The 25,642-nt window shown below is 43.9% G+C and overlaps 1 protein-coding gene across 16 annotated transcripts in view; it reads left to right on the plus strand.

The window, feature by feature from the left end:
- The window catches only part of ABI2 (abl interactor 2), a 71,674-nt gene extending 48,316 nt beyond the window's left edge, over positions 1-23,358 (plus strand). For 3 of the 16 annotated variants that reach the window (XM_079979559.1, XM_079979556.1, XM_079979565.1), the window contains 8 exons: positions 3,595-3,692; positions 4,507-4,653; positions 5,709-5,833; positions 6,183-6,371; positions 9,422-9,580; positions 12,557-12,643; positions 13,660-13,833; positions 16,513-23,358. In XM_079979559.1, the coding sequence (XP_079835685.1) occupies positions 3,595-3,692; positions 4,507-4,653; positions 5,709-5,833; positions 6,183-6,371; positions 9,422-9,580; positions 12,557-12,643; positions 13,660-13,833; positions 16,513-16,688 (1,155 nt within the window). In that variant the 3' untranslated portion in view covers positions 16,689-23,358. The remainder of the gene's footprint in view (positions 1-3,594; positions 3,693-4,506; positions 4,654-5,708; positions 5,834-6,182; positions 6,372-9,421; positions 9,581-12,556; positions 12,644-13,659; positions 13,834-16,512) is intronic. The other 13 variants (XM_079979566.1, XM_079979568.1, XM_079979567.1 and 10 more) reach the window with 7 other exon arrangements.
- The last annotated feature ends 2,284 nt before the right edge of the window (positions 23,359-25,642 follow it).

Consider the following 25,642-nt stretch of genomic DNA (forward strand, 5'->3'; position numbering starts at 1 on the left):
ATTCTTGTTCTAAATGCTGTGATTTTTGTGTGGAAACCCCACAAGGTCACAGAAATTTTCATCGCACCTCTGGCAGAGGACAAAAGCCCAGTGATTGTAAGAGGTTGAGTCACACGCAATCCTAAAAGAAAATTCATGGAGTTTACCATATTTTTCTGTGTATAAGACTAGGTGCCCCCCGCCCAATAATGTCAAAAATCAGTGGGTGTCTTATACATGGGTAGAGGGTGGACTGGCGATTGGTTGTTGCCCCCAAAATAGGGGTCGTCTTATACATGGGGGCGTCTTATAGACGGAAAAATAAGGGTTTTTTTTTTTTAAAAAAAACCCAGTTTACTAGCTTGCCTTTTAGTGTGTATCGAACCTGGATAAATATTTCCATGCCTAGTAGTGAATCTTGGATATTGTATGTAGAAAATGCAGTGTAGTGATGTCGAAAATTTATCCAGAAGAAAAAGTGAAGGCATGTTATTTAGCTGCATTTATACAACAATCCTGTAACAATCATATGGACCAGTTATTGGGGACGGACAGACAACTTTTGGATCCAGCTTTGAAATTTGAAAACTTAGTTTTCCCAGATTCAAAGATCTTTCAAGGTTGAGGTGTCTTTTCCATAATGCTCTACCTGCTTGTTTCCTGCTTGGCAGGGGGTTGGACTCGATGGCCCTTGTGGTCTCTTCCAACTCTATGATTCTATGATTCATGCTCCACGATGTGGTGGGCGATCCTGTCTTGTGAAAGTGTTGCTTTTTAAAATATGAAATTTTAGAGTCATAGTCCAGGGATAAGGTAGCTTTCCTAGCAGCTCTCTCTCTCTCTCTCTCTCTCTCTCTCTCTCTCTCTCTCACACACACACACACACACACAAGCTCTTTCCATACACAAACACAAGTATTAGTTTTCCCATGTTTGTGATTTACGTAGAAACAAGCAGTGAATTTTTTTCCTTTTTTAAAAAAAGCAACCCACCGTGATGCTGATGAACACAAAACATTAAATTATTCATACCTTGCATTTGCAGCATCGTAAATGTAATTTGTCATCAGCATCTCATGAAACAGATCAATAAAATGTCTACCAATCCTTAAAAAATGAGGTGATCTATGACAGAAATAACTCTTGGTGATATAGTCTTTCTTTTATACACAAAATGTCACTTCTTATTTTTTTTTTAAAAGGCCATATTTTATAAGGGTGGTGTTGCAAGTGAAGCTTCATTTCATATATGAAGTTGATTTATGAAAGTGCTTAGTGCAGATAGAAAGTGTTCAAATAGATACTTTGGAAAAAAAAATCTTTTGGGAAAGGCTGCAGTGTTTAAACTATAAAGCTGAAAGACCAGGCTTCCTCAACCTCGGCCCTCCAGATGTTTTTAGCCTGCAACTCCCATGATCCTTAGCTAGCAGGGCCAGTGGTCAGGGATGATGGGAACTGTAGTCGCAAAACATCTGGAGGGTCGAGGTTGAGGAAGCCTGTGAAAGACTGTATGGGACCAACACAAGCGCCCTTGAACGACAAGGATGAAGGGTGCAGAAGCAGCAATATTCCTACTGCTACACTGGCTTCTGTTACTTCAGAGTAGACTCTTTTCAGCAGAATGAGATATTCACCAATACTTGGCCAGGTCTTTGCATCCCTCTGGGGAAGTGAGGATACCAGATTATTTCTTAAATTGAGCTTTTAGGATTCCTCCTTGTGCTTTTGTAATACATGGTGTAAGGGTTTCATGTTACGTATAACTCATTCCCTGTCCTAGTCACATCTAATAGCTTCATAGACACTGCAGGTTGGTGGCGGGCAACCTCTTGCCTACTCCCACCCCACCCTGAAGTTGCTGGGCCCAAACTCCCATCAACCCTAGCTAGCACGCTCTAGTTGGTCAGGTGAGAGGAGAGTTGGAATCAAATGACACCTGCAGGGCTGCAGGTTCCCCACCACTCAGTCAAACAAAAAAATACCGTATTTTTCGCTCTATAAGATGCACCAGACCACAAGACGCATCTAGTTTTTGGAGGAGGAAAACAAGAAAAAAAATATTCTGAATCTCAGAAGCCAGAACAGCAAGAGGGATCGCTGCGCAGTGAAAGCAGCAATCCCTCTTGCTGTTCTGGCTTCTGGGATAGCTGCGCAGCCTGCATTCGCTCCATAAGACGCACACACATTTCCCCTTACTTTTTAGGAGGGGAAAAGTGAGTCTTAGAGAGCAAACAATACGGTAAGTGGTTTCCTGAAATATATATTAAGTGCTTTTGAGAGACACTTCATGTGTTGTGCTGTGGCAGAGTTGCATTTGCTACTGCTAGAATGTGTAGCCAGCGTGCTGTTGCCAAACCCCTAGGCACGTCCCCTGGACGCATGCAATGCAAATGTATTTTTAAACTTTATGTTTTATATAGTTCAGGGATATATTGTGGCCCTCCAGATGTGGTTGGACTACAACTCCCATCAGTCCTAGCCAGCATAGCCCAGTGGTCTGGAGTCGTAGGCAAATAATATCTAGAGGGCCACAAGTGAGCCACCCCTGATTTGTATTATAATACTTAAAGTTTGGAAACCCATTTGTCTTTCATTTATACCCTACATTTCAGTAAAATATCTCGTTTGTATTTCTAGGCGGTGGTTCTAAACCTACTTTCTTGGGAACAAACCACATCAAACCCCGTGGGGCTTACCTCTGAGCAGACGTGGGCAGGATTTGCATAGCTAGAAATGCAGTGAGGGAAAGGATGTTGCCTTGAGCCTAGTAAGCAAAGTTTGCCTTGAGATAGGCACACTTTCCTTGTTGCTGGTGATTGGAAGTTAAATGTGATGGTCTAAAGGCACATGCAGTCAGAACAACTCTTAAACACGCCATAGAAGCACAAGTCCTTTGAGCACATCTTAACTATTGTATGTAATAATAATAATAATAATAATAATAATAATAATAATTTATTATTTGTACCCCGCCCATCTGGCTGGGTTTCCCCAGCCACTCTGGGCGGCTTCCATAAAAACCAAAAATACACTAAAATATTACAGATTAAAAACTTCCCTGAACAGGGCTGCCTTAAGATGTCTTCTGAATGTCAGGTAGTTATTTATCGCTTTGACATCTGATGGGAGGGCGTTCCACAGGGCAGGCGCCACGACCGAGAAGGCCCTCTGCCCGGTTCCCTGTAGCTTTGCTTCTCGCAATGAAGGAACCGCCAGAAGGCCCTCGGCGCTGGACCTCAGCGTCCGGGCAGAACGATGGGGGTGGAGACGCTCCTTCAGGTATACTGGGCCAAGGCCATTTAGGGCTTTAAAGGTCAACACCAGCACTTTGAATTGTGCTCGGAAACGTACTGGGAGCCAATGTAGGTCTTTCAAGACCGGTGTTATGTGGTTTCGGCGGCCGCCCCCAGTCACCAGTCTAGCTGCCGCATTCTAGAAATTGCACATAGGTGCATGGCCACTGGGGCTTCTACATTATAATTATTATTATCATTGCACATTCCCCTGCTTTTTTAATGTTGCAGATCAGTTCTCAAAGGGTTCTTAATTTATTCTCAGTCGTTGACCTGAAGAGTTCAGTGAGGTTTGCTTTTCTTCCCATTGCCTCTCATGCAGGTTAGTACACAGAATATGAAAATGGGTGGCCTGCCTCGTACCACGCCACCCACCCAGAAGCCACCCAGTCCGCCAATGTCAGGGAAAGGAACGATTGGGTAAGTACAACTTCACGCGCATTGGAAAGGGGGCAGGGTGCAAAAAGGGAAGGTAAAAATCCTTTCTTGCTTTTACTATTGCTTCATGGCTCATTAGTGCCTCAAAATGACATTGTGGGCTTTGGAGGTGTCTTGTCTCTCTCCCCTGTAGGCAGATAGCACATTCATAGCATCGCCAGGAGGTGGAAATAATGGTTGAATATAGTTTCTTTCGGCAGGAGCCTTTTGGGCTTTTGTTTGTAGAGTAGCTCTACACTGCTGTACCTAGAAAAAGTAATGGCCCTGATTATCCTGTACGACATGAACAGAGAAATTTCATGGGCCCAGTTAGGTCCACTGAGAAGCACGGCACCAGCATGTGGAGTGTTCTTACAGGCTCAGTAGAGTCCCTTTTTCTCTCTTCCTCTTCTGACCAACTAAGTGTGCAGGCACAATGATAGACCATCGATTGGACCAGGAACTCCTCATGCTTCCCCAGTCTGCCCTCTCCTCTTAATGCAAGTCACTGATGCACCAGAGCAGAAGTCACTTACTTTGAGAGGAGAGGGAGAGCTGTCTGGGGACATGGGCGGCATGCAAAGACCTCTCTTTTTTGGCAACGCCTTCTTGTGCGCCATGAAGGGGGAGTAGGAAAATTGGGCTCTGTTGTGCCCAAGGGAATCCTTCACAGGCGCTGCCCCGGCGGTGGACTGGATCCTGCCCTGTGCATTTTCAATATGAACAGTAAGCAGGAGTTCTACACTGCCTTGCCCAAAGGTGTTTGGTGTATTTCATTGTCTGAAATTGCTTCCATACATATGTTTTTCTTGTGTAGGCGTCACTCTCCCTATCGCACACTGGAGCCAGTGCGTCCTCCAGTGGTACCAAATGACTATGTACCTAGCCCTACCCGTAATATGGCTCCCTCGCAACAGAGCCCTGTTAGGACAGCTTCTGTGAATCAGAGGAATCGCACTTACAGGTATTCAGTCTGCTCCTGCACAAAATATTAACAATAATTAAGACACATAACACAGCTTTATAGTGATCTGCTTTTAACCCCCCCTCCTCCCTCCAACCCTTCACTTAGAACTTCATAAATTCATGTGATTTCTTGGGAAATCCATTGGGAGTTAGAGGGAAACCATGCTCGTTATGCTACATGTTGTATAATGCGAAGTTGTTTGTCTAGGAAGAGTTTTTTTAAAAGATACACAATTTGCTTGCCGAATTGTGTATTGTAGCATATGAAGTCTTGAATAGAACTGTATCCTGTTTGTTTGTTTGTTTGCTTGTTTGTTTGTTATAACTTCTATTTATTTGCCACTCCGTCATAAGACAGTCATGGTCATGCACTGTTTCTAAAATGTGGTGTCTACAAATGAGGGTGATGCTGTCATGAGGCTTTATTGTTACTTCCCAATAAGCTCTGAAACCTGAGATTCCATGCTCAACAGACATTATTATTATTATTATTATTATTATTATTCCTATACCTGTAGATGAGACTTTGGTGCCTGTGAAAATGTTGGTAACATGAAATAGATAGGAAACATGACTGATTTAATTCCTTTATGTGGATTTGCAGAAGTAATGTAAAGCTGGAAAAAGGCCTTGGCCTAAGATAGGTCTGCGCTAAGGAAATTGATCTGCAGAACAGATTAGCCCTGGCCAGCATAAAACGTAATGGTATGTTGGTGAGATTTCATGGTGCTGTGCCAAAAACTATTTTAGGCCTAAGCGTTTTTACTTGTGGAGTATTAAGCAATGCAGATAAAACCAACCTCATTCTAATATTGGCCCTTTGCCCATTAAGAGTTGATATTTCTAGGGTCCTGAAAGCCATTTCCTATAATCTAGCAGGCAACTGTTACTCGTCAGTGATGTACCCTGATTTTAGCTTGGACGTAGGGGGGAAAACGGCAGCAGGCCTTTCTTTGTCCCCAAAATTGCGAAGTTTAGCAATCTGCGTGTGCCTGGCATGGAATGGAATGTGGATGCCTTTGTGGTTTGTTTGTTTTTATATTATTTCTTTAGCAGCAGCGGGAGCAGTGGAGGGAGCCATCCTAGCAGTAGGAGCAGCAGTCGAGAGAACAGCGGAAGTGGAAGTGTGGGAGTCCCTATTGCTGTCCCTACTCCGTCCCCTCCCAGTGTGTATCCAGGTAAATCTCGGGGGGCAGGGGCCCCTCTTGGGTTTGGGCGATTCCTTGGTAATGGCAATTATCTGTAAGCTGCTTTGAGTCCTGTCAGGGGGAAAGGCGATGTTTTACATTGGATAAGTTGAAATCCTCCTCCCATTCCCCACCCCGTTTTTGCTGCATACCTAAGGGTTAACCCTTTCCCTACATAAACATTATTCTACCTTTCCTTCCTCCCCCCGCTGCTGCCATTTTTGGGGCTAGAGTTTTAAGCGTTTGTGGAACGTTCCGCACAAAATACTCAAAAGCTTTTCTAATCCTTGCTAACCGTAACTCCTTATTAACTCCTCCTCTTCCTCCTCTTTCCACGTAGCCCCTGCCAGTTCTGCTGGCACTTCTCCCCTTCCTGCTACTTCTGCCCCTGCTCCCACTCCTCTCACTCCTGCAACTGCCCCATCCTCTGCCGCCCCAGATGCTGCTGCCGCTGCTGCAGGGGCTCAGCCCCTTGCCGATGGCTTCACATCTCCAACTCCCCCTGCTGCTTCTTCCACTCCTTCCGCAGGTGAGTTTCAGCTCCTCCTCTTGAGGCAGGCCAGCCAAGATGCAATGGCAGCCTAAGACTGGTTTTGTTGAGTACTACCGATTCACTGAGTTTCCTATGCTTGTGTGGTTTTCATTGGGAAAGCGTGACATTTCGTTTTCCATCCTTTCATCATCTTTCTCAGCTGCTGAAAGCACCTTGTTATACTGAATTGTTTGGCTTGCTGTGTTTCTTTGTGCGTTGTTTTCAAAATGCCCCTTTGTCTACCATCTGTCTCGGTTATTTCGACCCAAGCATTATTCTGACAACCGCACATTATTGACTTACCATACTTTTCCGTGTATAAGACTTATGTTTTTTTCTTTTCAAATCATGGTAAAAAGTGGGGGTCGTCTTATACATGGGTAGTGCATAGGGTGGGCGTTTGATTGGTTGTTGCAGCGGCTGTCAGCGGCTATTGTGCGTATGATTGGTTGCTGCGTCAGTGGGTGGTGTTGATTGGCTGACGCTTTGGCAGTTGGGTGGGTGAATTGCAGCTGCTGCCAGCAATGGGACAGACAGGAGGCAGATTTTGCGATGCATATGGGTGAGCTATTTTCAGCAGACCCCCCTAAAAAAAGCTCAACAATGCTGAGCAATCCTCTGCAAAAAGCTCAGTGACTTTGTGCCATCTCCCCTCATTTTCTTAAATTTGAGTCCCCCAAAATAGGGGAAGTCTTATACACAGGGGCGTCTTATAGATGGAAAAGTACGGTATTTGCAGCTTGTTTCAAAAAACCAAGTTCAACATTTTGTAGGTAATATTGTATCAGAAACTCATTGCTTGGAATCATGGTTGTAATTCTTAAGTGATGGCAGTGTGCAAGGCTGAGGCTGTTTAATATTTAGGGGGAGCAACTGATTTACAAGTAGCAAAATAGATTTTTCAGGTTTAATTGATTAACCTTTTAGGGGAAAATATTGCTGTACTCTAAACTTTACCAAGGCACTGCTTTTGGATTTGAAAGTTGAGGCGGGGGGCGAGAGACCACCTGAAATGAGCAGCATAGTTGGGGGTTCTGTGACTGGTGAAACCCATTCAAACTTGGAGCAGTTCACGGCTGACTCTTACATGGATATTTGCTATTTGATTATTTTGCAGTTTTTGGCTTTGCTAAACATGTGTTCCCTCTCCATTCAAAAGTATTATGGATGTAAAAGTTTCTGCTGCGGTGGTTCATTCCAACATGTTGGTCATCAAGTGGTGAACGTGCATATAGGAACTAAACCTTAGTTGAGTTACTCTGGAAAATCAGGCAGAGCACACTGTGCTTATGTACTTGTTTCATGTTTCCGTCAGCTTCTTTGAGAGCTAATGGAGAATCAGCTCAGAGACCTCCTTTTTTAAAATGCTGGGTAGAATGCTACCATTCTGCTCTGCCCCATATTAATCCTAACAAGTTTCCTTTGAAGTGTAATTTAAGGTATCCCGTCGTATGTGCCTGCTATGTCAGCAGAATTGCTTCATTTTCAAAAGCATAACATTGTAGGTTTTGTATTAATGCCGAACCTCTGAATCATATGAGCAGCTTTTAAAGCATGTGAAAAAACACACCAATGGGTTGTTTCCAAAGCTGTCTTCTCAGAAGCAGAGTAGACTTGCAGTCATGCAGTGGAATTTCACCTTCCTCTCTTTACCACTGCAGCCTCTCTTTCACACCTCAAATTTGCTCTGGAGGTTTGGGGGACCCATTGGACTTGGGTTTTTTTTTTTTTGTGGGGATGGGGTGGCAAGAAACTGCAAGGAGGGAGGTAGGAGAGATGAAGACCCAGTGTGTGAACCAAAGATCTACTTATGCAACATCGGGTTCCACCCTTTGTGTTCAAACGTCATTTTAGATAAAGCTGAAATCTATATATATATATATATACTAATTTTTTATTGAAAGTACAGTGGTGCCCCGCAAGACGAACGCCTCGCAAGACAGAAAACCCGCTAGACGAAAGGGTTTTCTGTTTTGGAGGCGCTTCGCAAAACGAATTTCCCTATGGGCTTGCTTCGCAAGACGAAAATGTCTTGCGAGTTCCTGCGGGTTTTTTCCCCTCCCCCCCTTTTTTAAAGCCCTAAGCCGCTTATCAGCTGATCCACTGATAAGCCGCTTATCAGCTGATCCGCTAAAAGCCGCTAAACCGCTAATAGCGCTAATCCGCTAAGCTGTCAATGGGCTTGCTTCGCAAGACGAAAAAACCGCTATAAGAAGAGCCTCACGGAACGGATTAATTTCGTCTTGCGAGGCACCACTGTATTGTATTTTTGGTTTCTATGGAAGCCGCCCAGAGTGGCTGGGGAGGCCCAGCCAGATGGGCGGGGTATAAATAATAAATTATTATTATTATTATTATTATTATTATTATTATTATTATACAGTCATACCTCGGGTTACAGACTCTTCAGGTTGCATTTTTTTTGGGTTGCAGACCGCTGAAACCCGGAAGTACCGGAACGGGTTACTGCCGGGTTTTGGCGGTCGCGCATGCGCAGAAACGTCGAATCGCAACCCGCGCATGCGCAGAGCACCACTGCATTTTGAGAACGCTGCGGGTGCGAATGTGCATCCTGCAATGATCACATTCGCAACCCGACTGTCCACTGTACATAACCATATATGTCCACCAAGCATGGCGAGATGAAATAAGAGAGAAAAAGGAAAAGAGAAACAGCACCTGTGTAGAAGGGAAAGTGAAGGGGGGAACCCAAAATTGTATACTTTACAAAGTTGTTACTGTACCTCACCAGATCTTCACCTATTACGGTATTTGTAAGAATGGATTCCAAATATCATTGAATTTGTCCATGGCAAGTCTGCGTTTATATGCAAGTTGTTCATATGCTGCAAGTTTGTATAAGTTTTCAATCCAATGATAGAAGGGAGCCACGTTTTTATTTTTCCCATTCTTCAGTTTCAGTCTTTTTGCTGTGGTAAGGGCATGGAGAGTCCACTCATATGAAGCAGAAATCTTTATGTGAAAAGGCAGGATTCAGCTTCAACATTTTTGTCCTTACCCTGACACTTTTCTCCCTTCCGAAACAGGTCATCCTGTTCAGTTCTACAGCATGAACAGACCTGCTACTCGGCACACCCCTCCAACAATAGGGGGCTCTTTGCCGTACAGGCGTCCTCCTTCCATCACTTCGCAGAACAGCCTTCAAAACCAGGTGAATGGAGGACCCTTTTATAGCCAGAACCCAGGTAAGATGCACCGCAGTGAAAATCAGTACTCTAACCCACCAACAAAAATGCTAGTGTTGTGTTGCCTTTAAAGATCTAACCACATGTGGCGATGGTGAATAATTTGACCTTCACCTTAAAATCCTAAATATTAATCTCTGATTGCGGGGAAGGGGTTGCCTTTCTTTGATAAAGTATTATATTTGAAATGTGGCTGTTTTGGTAATTTATCAGTTTGTCTGTACTTTCTGCATTTTATTTTCCTCTGGCCTCACTGTTTATAAGCCCCCCCCCCCATTCCCCGCCCAAACCATATGCCTGTAACTTGAGATAACACTTTATTCATCTGAAGCGGAAACATATGCCATGAAAAGGTTAGTCTTTAAGATGCCCAAAGCCTCGGTGTTTTCTGCAACAGACTAACAATCCCTGAGACAACATTTTGTTTCCCCTCATAGTTCTTAGTTCACTAGGTGGCCAGATTGCTAAAGAGATGGCTTGTATTTGGAAGGAAACCTGACTTGAATCAGTTGCACATCATAGAAGCAAGCATGGGGATCTTGTCAGTTTGCTAATGTTTCATAGGAGATCAGTTGATGGAATCCTGAAGTGCACAACTGCAAATAGGCGTGTGAATTGATTAGTCTGAGAGCCTGTAACTTGACAGAAGCTGCACTGGTTGAGCTTCATGACTTAAGTTGTGGCATAAATCTGGCTCTTCCACCCCTAAACCAGCACCTCTCTACTGAACCTAAGTGCCTAGAATATATATGCATGTTAATAATGGATCTTCACTCAGTGCACATAACCTGCACGATGTCGAGTTTGCACACACCTGTTGAACTTGAATATTTGTGTATGGAATATTTTGTGTTTGTGTGTGTACATGTTCAAAACATACCGAGAAGTGTCCCTAAATATGACAACGCATAACACTCACAAATGTGAAAAGGTGTTAATAATAAGCATGACTCTTTGCATGCTGAAGGAGAGAACCTATGATTATTCACTCTTTTATGGGGAGACCGACTTCTGAAGGTTTGTTTTTATGCAAAGGTGTTTTCTGGATGCTCAGCAAGTTTTGTAGAATCCTTTGTTGTGGTAAGAGTTGTTAAATGGGTGGCCCTTCATTAGTCGGTCATTTCGTTGTCGAGACACCACAGAAGATTCCAAATAGCCAATAAATATTAGGTAGTTCTCATTCAGTCTGTTTAGCCAAGCAGAATGTTATGATTTAAAAGGGTAACTTGCTTGGATTGTAAATTCACAAAAAGAGTTGCTTTCCCGTGGTGCAAATAATGAGAGGTTTGTAAGTGTAGAGTTTTAGCGAATGAAGATGGGATATGTCATTGGATTTGGACCTCATCCAGGGTAGAGGCAAAAGGACTTCTAACAAAGACTCACTATCGGGAGAGAACTGCTGAGGACAACCAGATTACTGTGGTGCCATAAAGAGGGGGGGAAATGGCAGGGTAGGGGAGCAAGGAATGCCATTTGAAAATTGGCCTGTTACCTTTTCATTGAGGGAGCAACATGGGCTTCAGCAAGGGAGAAGGGGCGTGGTGCTTGCTGGGGGAGATCTTGAGACTGGTTCTCATTCTTTTCATTGTACATGAAGTGCACTCCTGCATAGACTTCCCCATGTTACAGGCACACTCTGTACAAGAGAAAGCAAAGCAAAAATATGTTCTGCACACAACAGCTTGATTTTAAAAATGAAGTGATTGGCAGCAACCATGATCTGAGGGGGCAAGTATATAGGTAGCTCAATTTTCAAAAAGTTGTGAGTGCTGAAATATTCTCATTTAGAAATGAGTAGCACCCACTGAACGACTCAGCAGAGAGTACAAGAATGGGAGTCTCTGACATCATTGAGTTGCGGGGAAAACCTAAATTCTGCCCTGACTCTCAAGTTGCCAAGACTTGGGGGCCAGGATTGGGTTTTGCTTCCAGCTAAACTGTGACCCCAAGTGCAGCTACTTTACCTACCCGTAGAAGAGAAAGATTCCCATGGACTTCTGTGGAAGGAAGTAAATTGTTTCAGCTGCTGTCTCAAAGCCATGCATAATGGTGCTTAATCGCATAAGAACACTTCTAAAATCCTGTTTTAAACAGTCAGGTCACACAGTTCATGAAAGTGTTCTGTGTTCTGTGTGCTCAGAAACACCTCAAGTAAAGTTATTCTAAGTCCCAATCCTGAACATTTTCTCAGACCGGGTTAAGAGATTGCTTTCTAATTTGCTTGTAGATTTTGAATTTTTTATGAAGAAATGTGAAGCTGTAAACATTGGTCTTTGGTAATGCAAATGCAGGCTATGTAAAAATGAAGCGCTGGAAGGTCCTTGTGGGTTGGGGAATATTTTCCCTGACTGCACCAGACGGTCTTCCTAATAGCCAAGGATTTCTGTGCTTCTGCCGGACTTGTTTCAGGACTGGTTCTGTGGAGACTGCAGGAGACGAATCCCTTAAGCATCAATTATTTCTGTTTAATAATAATAATAATAATAATAATAATAATAATAATAATAATAATATGTTATTTATATCCCTCCCTCCCCAGCCAAAGCCAGGCTCAGAGCGGCTAACAACAATAAAAATAACACAGTTTACATAAAATCACAATCAATTAATTGAAATACATTCTAAAATCAATTCAGAATCAAATTAATGGCAACCATTGGGCTAGAGTTCTATGAGGATTACCAAAGGAGGGGGTCAGACCGTGCCTTGGCCAAAGGCCTGGTGGAACAGCTCTGTCTTGCAGGCCCTGCAGAAAGATGTCAAGTTAAGAAACAAGCCTGATGATTAATACAGCTTAAAGCAAATTTCAGTGTTGTCCTTGGCAGCTAGGTTCAAGTTGACCTGTTACTATTTTTCCTCCCTTTTTCTTGCATTGAGTAGGAAACCACAGTGCCCATGCAATCTCTCATGTTTTGGGTTTTCTAACTTTTCTAACCGGAGGCCTGCTTTTTTATTGTTGTCGTTCCTTTTCTGCAGTGTCTCTTGCGCCGCCGCCTCCCTCTATCCTACAGGTAACTCCTCAGTTACCACTCATGGGATTTGTGGCCAGAGTTCAGGAGAATAGTAAGTATGCGTTTTTATTGTCCTTTGATTCAGGTAGAAATATTTTAGTAAGCTTAAGCTCAGCTGCAGGCGTTATGTTTGGATGATGGCAATGTCTCTTGATCACAGACAACCTTGTAATGCCCACTTGCTTATCATCTAGCAGACGTTCCACATTTAGATTGGTTGTTCATAGACTGTTTCATAAATTTTGTGCATCTACCAGTCAGCAGCCATGACAGTGCATTTTGCAAAGTGTGATGCTGTGGTCTTCTGCCAGGCAGAAGCGGAACACTTTTCATGTGGGATTGGGTCGATTACCTTCTGGCCCCCACTGCAGCAGTGCCCACATAGTGATTAAACTCAGAGCTTCAAAGTTCCTGCTTTACAATCTGAAGCACATGCAGTTCGCCCCATAGCAAAAAAAAGCGACTTAACCAGGAACTGCCATTCAGCATAACCATATGGGATTGAGAACACAAGGACAGCCCTACTGAATTCAACCAAAGACCCACCAAGTCCAACATTTTGAGGCCAGCCAGATATCTATAAAAAACCACTAGAAGAGTGCAAGAGTTATAGCACTTTCCCCCCCTTTTGAGTTCCCTAGCAAATGATGTTCAGAGACATACTGCCTCTGAGACTGGATTTGGAAGAGCTAGCAGCAGGTAATGTGGAACATGAATCTCTCTAGAAAAGGGCTGGTCCTCCAGCACTGCTTAATTGTCAGAGATGATGGGAGCAATGACCCAAAGGGCCACAGATGAGCTACCTCTTCCCTAAAGTGGAAAAGCTGCTGTTTTCCCCGATGTCCAGTGTTTGAGTTTCAGACTCGATGGAAGGTGAACTTTGAACCTTGATCAGTGATTACAAGCACTGCCTTGGATCTTTTCTGTAAAAGGAGGACAACCCATCGAAGCAGACGCTGGACAGAGGCGGCGGGGGGGGGGATAAGACTTGTAAAGCTCTTAATGTATTGGATGTGCTGTATAGCCTTTAAATTCTAGGAACTGCAGTGTGGATTTTTGCTCCTCTAGTTTCAGACACACCTCCACCCCCACCCCCAGTAGATGAGCCAGTCTTTGATGAATCCCCACCACCACCACCTCCTCCAGAAGATTATGAGGAGGAAGAAGCCGCTGTGGTAGAATACAGTGACCCATACGCCGAAGAGGATCCACCGTGGGCACCAAGGACCTACTTGGAGAAAGGTACATTTGCTGGAAGTTCTAATCGTAGAGTTAACAGCTGCAGCAAGAGTCTTTTCCAGCCATTTGACATGAGTTCAGCTCACTGCACCTTCCTGGCGATGCCCCATCCTTGAGAGCCTTCAGATGTTACATCCAAAATGTTGCCTGGTGGTGGCACAACGTGAAATTAATATTTTACCAGTTGATGGTGTGTCTCAGAGTCCGATCCACTTCCTTCAGCATGAGGGAAGACAAAACCAACGTTGGCCAGTCCCTGGGAAGCAACTGCTGCTCTCTCGGCTGGTCTGGATCCTGGTAGCCGGTACTTTGCCAGTTTCCCCAGGATTCCAATACAAGCAGGGAACGGCTTGGATCTGTGTTTACTCTTTTTTTATTTAATAAGCAAGCCAGCTCTTTCCAATCTCGCGGTTTGGTAAGAAAAACCTGTTTTCCATATCCTCCCCATTAACAATTTTCATTCTTGCAAACTTGCACCACGGGGCTGGGAAGTAGGATCTGGCTGGTGGGCTGGATCCTGAACTCCCCCACTCACTGGGAACTCCACTTGCTCCTCAGTGCCAAATGCATGCCTGCTGGGATCAGCTTTACTTGTCTGATTGGAGCTCCCAGATGCAACAATTCCTGCCTTCAAGCAGGGCTGGTAAGCCAGAGGGATCAACTCCACATAGGTGTTCTGGTGGGGAACTCTGCAGTGGGCTGATCCCAGCTGGCTTGCATTCAGCACTGACTGCAGCGATCTGGTTTGCACTCTAGATCCATTATTTCCTTGCAGCCTTGCCTGCTCCACCCCTGGCTTCAAGGCATGGCTGTTGGAAAAATGGCCTCACAGGCCAAATTAGGACTCTTGGCAGGTTTAATTTGACTCTCAGGCTGGAGGTTTCCCATGCCTGTTGAGTGACTGTCCTCTAGTATCCTTTGCTCTGTCGCATAACAGATCACAGCGTGAAAAAGCATATTGAATAGTAAGTTAATTCATATTTCTTATTACATCTGTAAGCTAACATTACCGTATTTTTCGCACCATAGGGCACACCGGACCATAGGGCGCACCCAGTTTTTAGGGGGGGGGGAGAATCAAGGAAAAAAATATTTTTCCCCTAGCCCCAAAGAGCAGCGTACACGCTGCACACAACCTCTCCCTGCCAGAGGGGTTGCACGCAGCTTTGGAAGAAGGCAAGGCAGCGAGCGGGATGGATCCCGCTCGCTGCTTTGGCTTCCCCCTTATTCCCGTGCAGCCTCTCCCTCCTGGGAGAGGCTGCGTGGGGCTAAAGAATCCATAGTCCCGTGCAGCCTCTCCTTGCGGAGGGGTTGCGCGCAGCTATGGAGCAAGCCAAGGCAGGGGCGGGATGGATCCCGCTCGCTGCTTTGGCTTCCCCTTTAGCCCCGTGCAGCCTCTCCGTCCCGGGAGAGGCTGCATGGGGCTAAAGAATCCATAGCCCCATGCAGCCTCTCCTTGCCGGAGGGGTTGCGCGCAGCTATGGAGCAAGCCAAGGCAGGGGGCGGGATGGATCCCGCTCGCTGCTTTGGCTTCCCCCTTATTCCCGTGCAGCCTCTCCCTCCCGGGAGAGGCTGCATGGGGCTAAAGAATCCATAGCCCCATGCAGCCTCTCCTTGCCGGAGGGGTTGCGCGCAGCTATGGAGCAAGCCAAGGCAGGGGGCGGGATGGATCCCACTCGCTGCTTTGGTTTCCTCTTCACATTTCCCCTCAATTTTTGGAGGGGAAAAACTGTGTCCAATGGAGCGAAAAATACGGTAATTCAAATTCCCCCTTTTTTCCCCTTGGAGAGGAAAGAAACGAAAGAAGTTTTTGTGCGTGAGAAAGAATGCAGAAAGGGAATCTTAGCCGATTAAAAAGTAATTCCATAAGGTCTTCAGCCACCTGAATTTGTGGGCCATAGTAAAACAGAACTATGCAGAACTACCAAAAGATATTGGAAGTTCTGCATCTGATATACTAGAAAAACAACAATAGGTGGACAGTCCTTTTGCACTGAATTGGTTTTTCTTTCTCTCTTGCAAATCTTTCCTGGCCTGTTTGTTTTTTTGCTCGTATGCAGAAACTAAATTCATCTCCATTTCATCACTGCACAAGTTTGAGAAAGGAAACGAGCAGTTAGAATTCCTCGATAGACCTGCCTTTTGCTACTTTTAGGAAAGCAAGCAGCATTTTTTAAGGATGCGTAACCCATCAATTTACTATGTGGGGACTGTTCTCACCAAGATCCCCTTTTTATTATATGAAACCAGAGGGGGAGCATCATGTTGTGTTGACTTTTTCCAAAATAGTTTTATACATTGGTCATTTGGGAAACCCTAAATAGGCTTCCTCTTTTTCAGTAGTAGCAATTACTTGGTTCAGTCTTTTGTATATTGGAATGAGAGGCGTGGAGTAGCCCAAAATTTCTCCCATTTTTATTTTTAGAACTGCAGCATTTGAGCACAAAATATTCTGAAACATCTAAAGTCACGTTTTGGCCTTTTGGGCGAGGAACTGACTTCTTGCGCAAATAGGGAGAAAGACAACATTCAAATCGGCTACTGCTAAAGAGAAATTTCTGCTGTTTGGGAAATGAGGGATTGCCCAAATGAAAGCTATAATATGATTTTGACATTGCCTTCAGTTCAGGCAACTGCTTTCTCGGGATCTTGCTATTCTCTCCTTTTTCTGTTTGCTCCTAGTTGTGGCGATCTATGACTACACTAAAGACAAGGAAGATGAACTCTCCTTCCAGGAAGGCGCCATCATCTACGTCATTAAGAAAAACGACGATGGTTGGTATGAAGGGGTGATGAATGGAGTAACGGGACTCTTCCCAGGGAACTACGTGGAGTCCATCATGCATTACTCAGAGTGAAGACGGCCACAACAAGAGGCAGATTTGGACCTTGCTTGCCATGAGGTTGTTGGGCTCCCCAGATCTTCTCCAGTGGCTGGGGGGCCCCTGTCAAATGAACTGAAGGAAGGAAGGATCATTGTAAACAAAACCACTCTTATTTTTTTTGTTTTGCTCCCCCCCCCCAACCATTTTATAAAATAGTGATTTGAGTTGTTTTGGAGAAATGGCTCTTCCATTTGCCAGCAGCGGCTGGGCTGAGCTGAACGACGTATTTTAATAAGCTGACCGATTCGGGTGTAGATATAGGAGATGTAATGAACTTGCCAATTAACCGATCCGTTGCTCAAATTGTGACCCATTCAATCAAGACATGGGATTTTTCTCAGGAATAATGTAAGCCCTGGCATTGGGACATCCCAGATGCCAGTGCTGAAGGGTTGGCTTCGATAGGCCATCCACCCCCCTCCTTCTTTGCCTTTCCCCAAGTCCCCATTCTTCACTCTCTTACTATTGGAAGAGCGTTATTGTACTGGCAAACATTTTGGGGTTCACACACCAACTGGATCTCAGGTTGGTTCCTTGCATCTCTGACCCAAAACACTTCTGCAGCTGTTCAGCGCATGTAGGTGCACATGGAGCTGGTTTCGAATCACATTCCTCTTGCTTTGATAACACAGGAAGTTGTAGCTTTCTGCTTGGCCTCCTGTTATATAGATCCTTGAAAGCTTCGAGCGAGGCCTCTCTCATTTGGTGAAATGGTTGTTAAAAAGTTGGAAGGAAGATGAAGCTTGAAATTAAGATTTGGGCTGCCTCCCTATTTGGAAAAATATCCAGGAAATAGTTTGCAGCCTCCTCTCTTGATAAGTGACATATTGTCCAGATTCTGCTTTCAGAATACGTATAAGCCACACCTTGTGGTTTCACATATCAGTCTTCAGCCCTGGTTCTTCTCCCGAAGGTTGGCTGCAATCTTCTGAAATTACCTCATGTTTTATAGTTTGTGGAATTAGAATAGAGAAGAATTCAGTATCTCTAGAGGTGGGGGAAGTTTGAATTCATTCACAAGTTTCAGCTAAAAGTTGGAGCTGTTTGGCTCAAATATCATCATGCATACCAATCGGATGGTACAAATTGACTTCAGTGCATATCATGAAAGGCTTGTGGAGGCAGGCAGACAAATGTGGCCGAGGCCTGTTAGCTGATCTTGCTAGGAATCCAGAGGGCTGCCTTCTGTTTTGGTTTCCTTTGAAGGCAAATTAGAAATGGAAGAGAGCTTGAGCTACCTTTTCTCCAGTCTTTCAGATAGGGAATTTTCTTAAATGTGAGGAGAAGCCTGCTGTAATGGCTTCTTAAGTTTTAAGGCCAAACTTGATGACACGTGAAATGTCTTTGCTTTTGGTTACATTGCAGTTGTCCTATTCAGGATCAGGCATGGGATAGTAGGGAGCCAACCATTTCCCCCCTACATCACGGTTCCCTCAAAAATGGCCTTTTCCAAGCAGTTGTTAGTTGCAGAAGGAAGTTGCTGCCGCCGCCAATGGCAGGTTCCCTCTCATACAGAGAGCAGCCTTGAAAGGAATCCCTGTAATTTTTGATGGAACCGTGGTGTGGAAGAAAATGTGTCTCCCCTCCCCCCAATATGCCGCAGCCCCAATCCTGACCCCCATAACAGCAACCCAAACGAACCATGGATATGCAAAATTCAACCACACCTCTCCCTGACCTGTTGAGTCTTCACTTGAATAGTGACCGAAAAGTGATGAACCTGGAACCACATGTTATGCTAGCCTGCCTTTCTTAACACCAGCTAGCCAAAATTCCATGAGATCAGCAAAAATGTCTTCAAAAAAGACATCTAGTTCCTCTATCTGCACAGGCTGTCTTGGCTTAGCCTCTGCAACTGGTGTGCTCGGAAATCTTCAACATGCTTTGCTCGAGCCAGGAGCAGAATTCAAGGGGTACCAAGAATCTAGCGTAGATTTTATGTATCTCCCATCTGCACAGTTTGCTTATGTGGAGAGCACCTTCAAAGATCGCAAAATCAGTGCTCCGAGCAGCTCTAGCCTCACTAAAATGGGATAGCTTTTAGGACTGGCTTGTTTGACGGAGTGAAAGCTTTATGGGGCTGTAGTCCTATAGGCACTGGAGCATTAGAGCAAATTTCTGGCATGATCAGTCTTTATTTCCTGTACAGAATGCACATGATAAGACTCCTACATATCTACATTGGTGCATGCTCTGTCTACCATGAGAGGACGTTGTCTTCTATTATGGCCGCGATGCAACCATGCACATATGTAGGTATCGGCGTGTGTAATGTTCTGTGTGTGTTGGGATGCACACGGGCCCGAGACCACAGCTCGCCACACAAAGAACCTGCACGGAGATGCAGACTTCTGCATATGTGCTCCTCAAGGCCCTTGCTCAGCTTGACTTGATAAACCCTTGGCGCTCTCATCTGATTCTGTGCAGGAGGAGGCAAGTCTCGGATATTGTTCTGGGCTTTGATGCAGAATGCCTGCAACAGAACTAGGTGCTGGAAAGAAAAACGGGGAAAGAAATGTTGTTTTCCCTTCTGTGCAAAGCACATTGTGTACCTGCAAGGTAGCTGCTATGTTGCAAAGAGCTTTTATAGCCGTGAAAAATCCAAAGGAAACGAGGCAGGATAATGACGATGCTTGAATTAGAGTTTCCTTCTTCTCCAGCTGCTCCTGCGGGGAGGAGAGCACCCCCCACCTCGTTTGGGGACCCATCTTAATTTCCCCCGTTGTTGATGCACTTTAAGTCTGGTACTGGGCCCTTGACTTCTCGAGAATACTTACCCCCCAATTAAACCTCACCCCATTGCTCCACCTCCCCCCCCAGAAAAAACAGGTTGCCTTAGTGCCGGATTCGTCACATCTTAAGAGAGTTGCTGTCTTCTCAGCCCTTCTGGAAAACGCCACAATATCGTTCATTTTAGATTATACAGCTGACCAAACAGCAGACCTGCAGTTCCAATGCCGAAATATCATAATCTGTCGCTTTTGAGGTTGCAGCTTGGTTTTATTTCTAAGAGCAAGGGAAGTTGGCCTGGAGTGTAGGTCCAATCCGGACAGATTCCTCACGCGCACAAGTTGTTTGGAGAAGCTTCTGAGATTGTATCTGTAGTGGGTCCCCCCCTTTTAAAAGTGCTTTCACTATAGAATTGGTTTATAAGGAGCTTCTCTGCACTGGGTTTTTTAAAAAAAATGGTTGCATTTCCTTGGTTGTGTGGAGAGGGACTCTGATGATTGTTGCTGGCTCCTGTAGGGGGCAATGCCAAGTGTTGCCCTAGAAGACTTGATTTTTGTGGCCGTTCCCCACAAACCTCCCGGGCCAAGATCACTTTCCATGAAGCTGCTGCAGACGGTCTTTCCAGATTGCTCGCCTCTTGCTGGTCTTACGCTTTCTATTCTGCAGTACTAACGTAAAGAAATTCCTTGGATTTTACGCTTTTTTTATTTTGTACAGTTTTGAATTCTGTAGAATGTTTAGGGATGATATGTACGCAGCCCAAAGTAATCAGACTTTGTATGTATGTAATGTTGCATAGACTGCATGCTATTTCAAGTCAGTGAGGGTGGTACTCCATCTATCGGTTGTAATTTCCTCTAAACGTTCCCCTTTTTAATTTAATGTTTACTTCTTTTTTAAAGAAAAGAAAAGGGGGTGGGTGGGGGACGGGAAAAAGAGGGGGGGGGACAGGCCTGGGAAATTGGAAATAAAATCATTTTCTCCCCATAGAGTCCTGCTTTCAAAAATCAAATTGAGGTGTTAAAAGTTATGATGATTTGATCATTTACTTTCAGCCTCTTAAGTGCAAACAGTGTAAGAGTTCTATGTGTGATCCGGTATCAAGCTCCTTATCATTTATTCCTTCTTAAAATGGCTTTCATTCCCTTGGCCTTCCTTCTCCCACTCATGCAAGTAATGGATCCAAGATGTGTGTGTTTTTCCTGCCGCTCGCATTGGCTTCCTGCTTAAAGACAAAATCTTGTTTTCAACAACAGCAACAACAAATCCTTCCAAGCCAGAAGAGTTGCCAATCTAGAGCAGGAATGATGTACAGTGGTACCTCGCAAGACGAATGCCTCGTAAGACGAAAAACTTGCAAGACGAAAGAGTTTTTCGTTTTTTGAGTTGCTTCGCAAGATGGATTTCCCTAAGGGCTTGCTTCGCAAGACAAAAACGTCTTGCAAGTTTGTTTCCTTTTTCTTGAAACCGTGCATTCAGGGGGTGCAGTTGTGACTTGACTTCGAGGAGCAACTCATAGCATGCGGTGTGGTAGCCTTTTTTGAGGTTTTTGAAGACTTTGGTGATTTTTGAAGCTTTTCCAAAATCCGTGCTTCGCAAGACGAAAAAAATCGCAAGACGAAAAAACTCACAGAACGAATTAATTTCGTCTTGCGTGGTACCACTGTATTGCTGGAGTCTTTGCTTCCAGTTGGTTGTTATTTCCAGGGGCTGCCTCTGCTCTGCTTTGTGTAAACTTACCACTGTCCCCCTAGTTTTGCTCCTGAAGCCTTGCGCACATGCTGTGTAAAGGGGAAGAGGGACAAAGACCGTACTCCACGGCTCTGCACGGCACACAAGCGTGGCACAGAAGGTGCTCTGAAGACCTGCAAGTGAGTTTCGTCTTGCTACCTTGGACTATATTAGCAATGTTTAGAAGGTGGGGGGGAGAAGAGAATTTAATAAGAGGCTCACGAAACGTTGGCCGCCAGTTTGCAGATGCTATGGGCTGCTAACGCTCAGGTTCGGTGCCATCACTCGAACATGCGGATGGCCTGCTTTTCTATCTTTGCCCCCCCCTTCCCCCCATTTTGGATCATGTCATGATGATATTAAAAAGTCCCTTTGTTTCCGACTCTCTTCTGTAATCTTGCATGCAAATATTGGGGAAACCCAGGCCTGTCCATTAATGGGACATTGCCTGATGGCAGGTCCCCATCATTGGAGCATTGCTGAGGACCTTGAGTAAATGGGTCCCTTTCCACAAGGTTTCGGGGTGGAATGAACCTTGGGAGCTGTTGAGTTTTCGCATCAACATCTAGTTGTGTGGGGTGATTCTCTCCCCCCGGCCCAAGGAGGATAACGGTTGCCAACTTACTCTCTTTAAAGTAACCATTTCTTACCTGGGCTGCCATCATTCAATTTTTGAAGTGGCATCTTCAGTAAGTAGAACTGACTTCTAGTGTATTCCAATCTCTGCTGGGCGAAAGCCTTAAATGTTCAGTTTTTCTCAGTGTTACCCCATTGATCTCGGCTTTGAGCCAAACAGTAAACACTTTCCCCTGTAGGAAAGGGGGGCTAATTCTAAATTTTCCCAAGCAACTTCTGCCAGGGAAAACCAACCAAGGGCATGGCTAGGTTTGGTGCTAAAATTGAATGGAGCATGATGTATGAATGGAAATAGGGTGTCTTCCAATTTGTAGTTTCTGGGGCAGCCTTTGAACATAGAGCAGTATTTGAAAGTGACATAAGCTTAATGAGGGGAATGATGACTTTAAGACTTGATAACTGGGGGGTGATTTCTCAGTGATGCTGGTTAACCTCCTGGTGTTAACTTTGTGTGTGGGAGACGTAAGAGGCAGGCATAGATGTTAAAAAACGGTGCACAGCTCATATCCTAAATGAAGATGGGATAGTCCTTGTTCACGAGAAATGATTCCTTGTAAATGAGAGAGAACGGGGTGGTAGCCAACTCGTAGGTTTTACTCATAAATGGATCCGTTGAAATTAAGGAAATGTGACCAATTTCAGTGGGCCTACTGTGAGTAAAACTCAGTTGGATAACACCCATGACTCTTAAACCTGCAGTATTAAGACACTCACTTTTTCCAAATGAGGAGTGTTGCGGTATTTAAACGCAAAATGAAGCTAACTGATGTTGCCTAAATCTAGGTCGCCTTGATATTTTTATTCCAAAGGCCAGATTTTCCTAGGCAACTGAAATTTGGAGGGACTGTCATTTTTACCCGAGTATTAGATTTACCATCTTCTGCAGCTGCTATTATGTGTATGCAGCATTTGACCATACCTTTGTAGTTAACGTGCTTTCTTGAGAAGAGTGGCATATGCCTGTCTTTTTTCCTAGCGCCGTTCCTAAAGGCAGCAAACAGGCAGGCCTTGAGACGAGCATAAAAATTTTGAGACCAGAGCTTGTGCTGGACCGGAGAATGAAATTGTATGCAGTTCAATGATTCTTTTCTTCTTGATGATGCTATCTATTGTGTGTACCAAATTCTAAGAGACCAGGTAAAAAGCACAGGCTGGTTTCTGTTAGGATCTTGCTGAACGCTCATGGATGAGCTATCTCGATGATCAGGTGCTTATTTTTCTCACGTAACTATCATTGCTTATGTATGGATAGGTTTCTGAAACCTATCGCAATGGAAACAAACTCCAATTTGGTTTACATTGAGCTACTAGTGGCAAGTGTTTTTTCCTGAGCTCTTGTGGTAACCTCATAGATGGTGAGAATTGTGCAGGATTCTAAAGAAAGCCCTGTTAATTATGTTTTACTGTGTGTGCCATTAAACCACCTTCCAATGAGTGAGGGAACATAAATTTTTAAGAGTTTTTAAACTGTATTTGGAATTAACTGTTGCTGTGTACTAAACCCTCTTGTTACAAGTCCTGAATAAAAAAAGAAAGCACACTCCAATCCCCTCCAAGCGTCTTGAGGTTGTCCCCTCCTTGCCAGATATGGCTTTAATCGAACTGCTGTGTGGACCGAGATTAAATTCAATTCCTGTTGGTTCCGGGAATAACTGTGTCTCTTTTGTAATAGTTCCAGATAATACCAAGATGTAGGATATCATAAACTGCAATGGACGCAAAAATAGTGTTAAGGACACTCCTAATTTTGAGTGGCTCCGAGAACTTTAGAAGGACCTTGGAAGGTGGAAGATCAGATCTAGGATACTGTAAAGTTACAGTCCCCAAAAGTGTGTATAAAACTTGCATTGAAATCCTTTAACTAACAGGTGCTGCATATCTCCCAATCTGAGTATTTTCAGATAAGCTAAGTGGGTATTTTTAATGCTTCACTATGTTTGGACACCACCTTAGGGAGCTAGGTCAATCTATGCTCCGCATGCAGCAGGTTTGTGGTCTTGTGATGCAATATTTTCCTTCATCCACCTGCGCAGGGTGTGGTGATGGACTGAAGCGACGAGCCCTTGAATGCAGGGATTTCCAGGCACTTGTTGCATTTCATGCTTTTGCCTCAAACTCTTGTCTACGCGTACTGAAATTTGTGCTTTACCCAAATTTCCCAAGTGTGGGATTGTCAGTATTTTCTTCCTCTGGTCTGATGTGAAGCAGCAAGCTGATATCCTCTTGTTTTGAGAGACACTATTAATGAAGATGGCATTAAACTTCCAATTCCTGCTAATGATATTTGTGTACATGGCGACCTAATTAAAAGCAAAAATGGGTGTGTATAGAGGAATAGTAACATTGCTTAATAAGTAATATCTTCTTCAAAAGGTGAATGTTCTGTTTCAGTAGAGACTTACGAAGGGATGCAAGGCATACTTGCAGAAAAAGTATTGATATACTCCAAGGGCAGAGGTGTAGGAAGGTCAGGTGGTACCCAGTGCGAAAAATTTCTTGTCACCCCCCCATTGATTTTTTTCTTTTGCCTGCAAAAATGGTTTTACATTATTTCATATTTTCTTACAAAGGAATAATAATAAGTAATAATAATAATAATAATAATAATAATAATAATAATAATAATAATAAAAACCTTTTATTTCTATCCTGCCCTCCCTGGCCGAAGTCAGGCTCAGGGTGGCTAACATCAGATACATAACATTGGTATAAAATCAAACAATAAATTACCTCCTAAAAGCATGTCAAAATCAAATTAAAGTCTAATTAGATGGGTTAGGGTTAGGGTTGGGAACAGTAAGTGCTCCACTGAATTGAAATTTCAGCCTTCACGACACAGGAAAACGGCTAAGTAAACAGCTATTTTCGTGGAGGAGGGTCAAGATATTAACTGATATGTATGAAATCTCATATATAGCTATATAAGCCCTAGTATAGTAAGATAAGACCTTTGGAGCAGGCATTTTCAAAAAAATGGTTTTTTTATGAACAGCCCTAGTACGGCAGTAATTGTTCCTTGATAATTTGTCACACCCCCCCCCCCCATGATGGAACCTGGGGTGACCCGCCCCCCACGCCCCTGTCCAAGGTTAATCTATGTACTTGCAAAAGGCAAGTTAGTTTTGTGTGCAGGCAGTTCTGCATTCTAGTTTTAAAAAGTGCTGGGAAAAGCCTTGAGGCTGCTGCCAGACAATACTGGGCTAAATGGGCAAGGAGTCTCACTTCATACTATGCACTTGACCGTTCATGTTTTCAAGCACAAGGTGGAGCAAGAAGTATATTTTATTACCTAGATGGGAGGTCACTTTTTTCACTCAAACACAAAAGAGCCACGTAAGAGAAAGCCACTAGGATTTCTTTGCAATAAAGACCCAAGGATTCAAGACTGCAGCTAGAGGTTTCTTTTGCTGTTAGTTTACTTTTAAATAAAACTTAAACAGAAAATGTCACATGAGAACAGCGGACAAATTTAACTATATCTTTATTGACTTGTGCATATTCCATTGTAATGATTTCCGAGTACTTTGTCATTGAATGCATTTTTTTATTTTTTTCTCCCATGCTTAACAAAAGTATATTTATACATATTTATAGAATATTTATATAGAACAAAGCTCTTCTCGACTGTAAATTACCACTTTCAATGAGATTTGCTTTCTTAAAGGGAAAGGAGATGGGGAGGCAGTCCCATTCTAAAGATAAAATGTGCAATTTTTTTATGTAAAGCAGTAAACATATGAATGTATTTAAGCACTTAGCACAAATCTGCACAGACAACATAATTGTTGCAATGTTGGTGTTTAACAGGTGCATAATCAGGACTGCTTACC

Source organism: Podarcis cretensis (assembly GCF_951804945.1).
Source record: "Podarcis cretensis genome assembly, chromosome: 1".
In the NCBI taxonomy this organism is placed as follows: domain Eukaryota; kingdom Metazoa; phylum Chordata; class Lepidosauria; order Squamata; family Lacertidae; genus Podarcis; species Podarcis cretensis.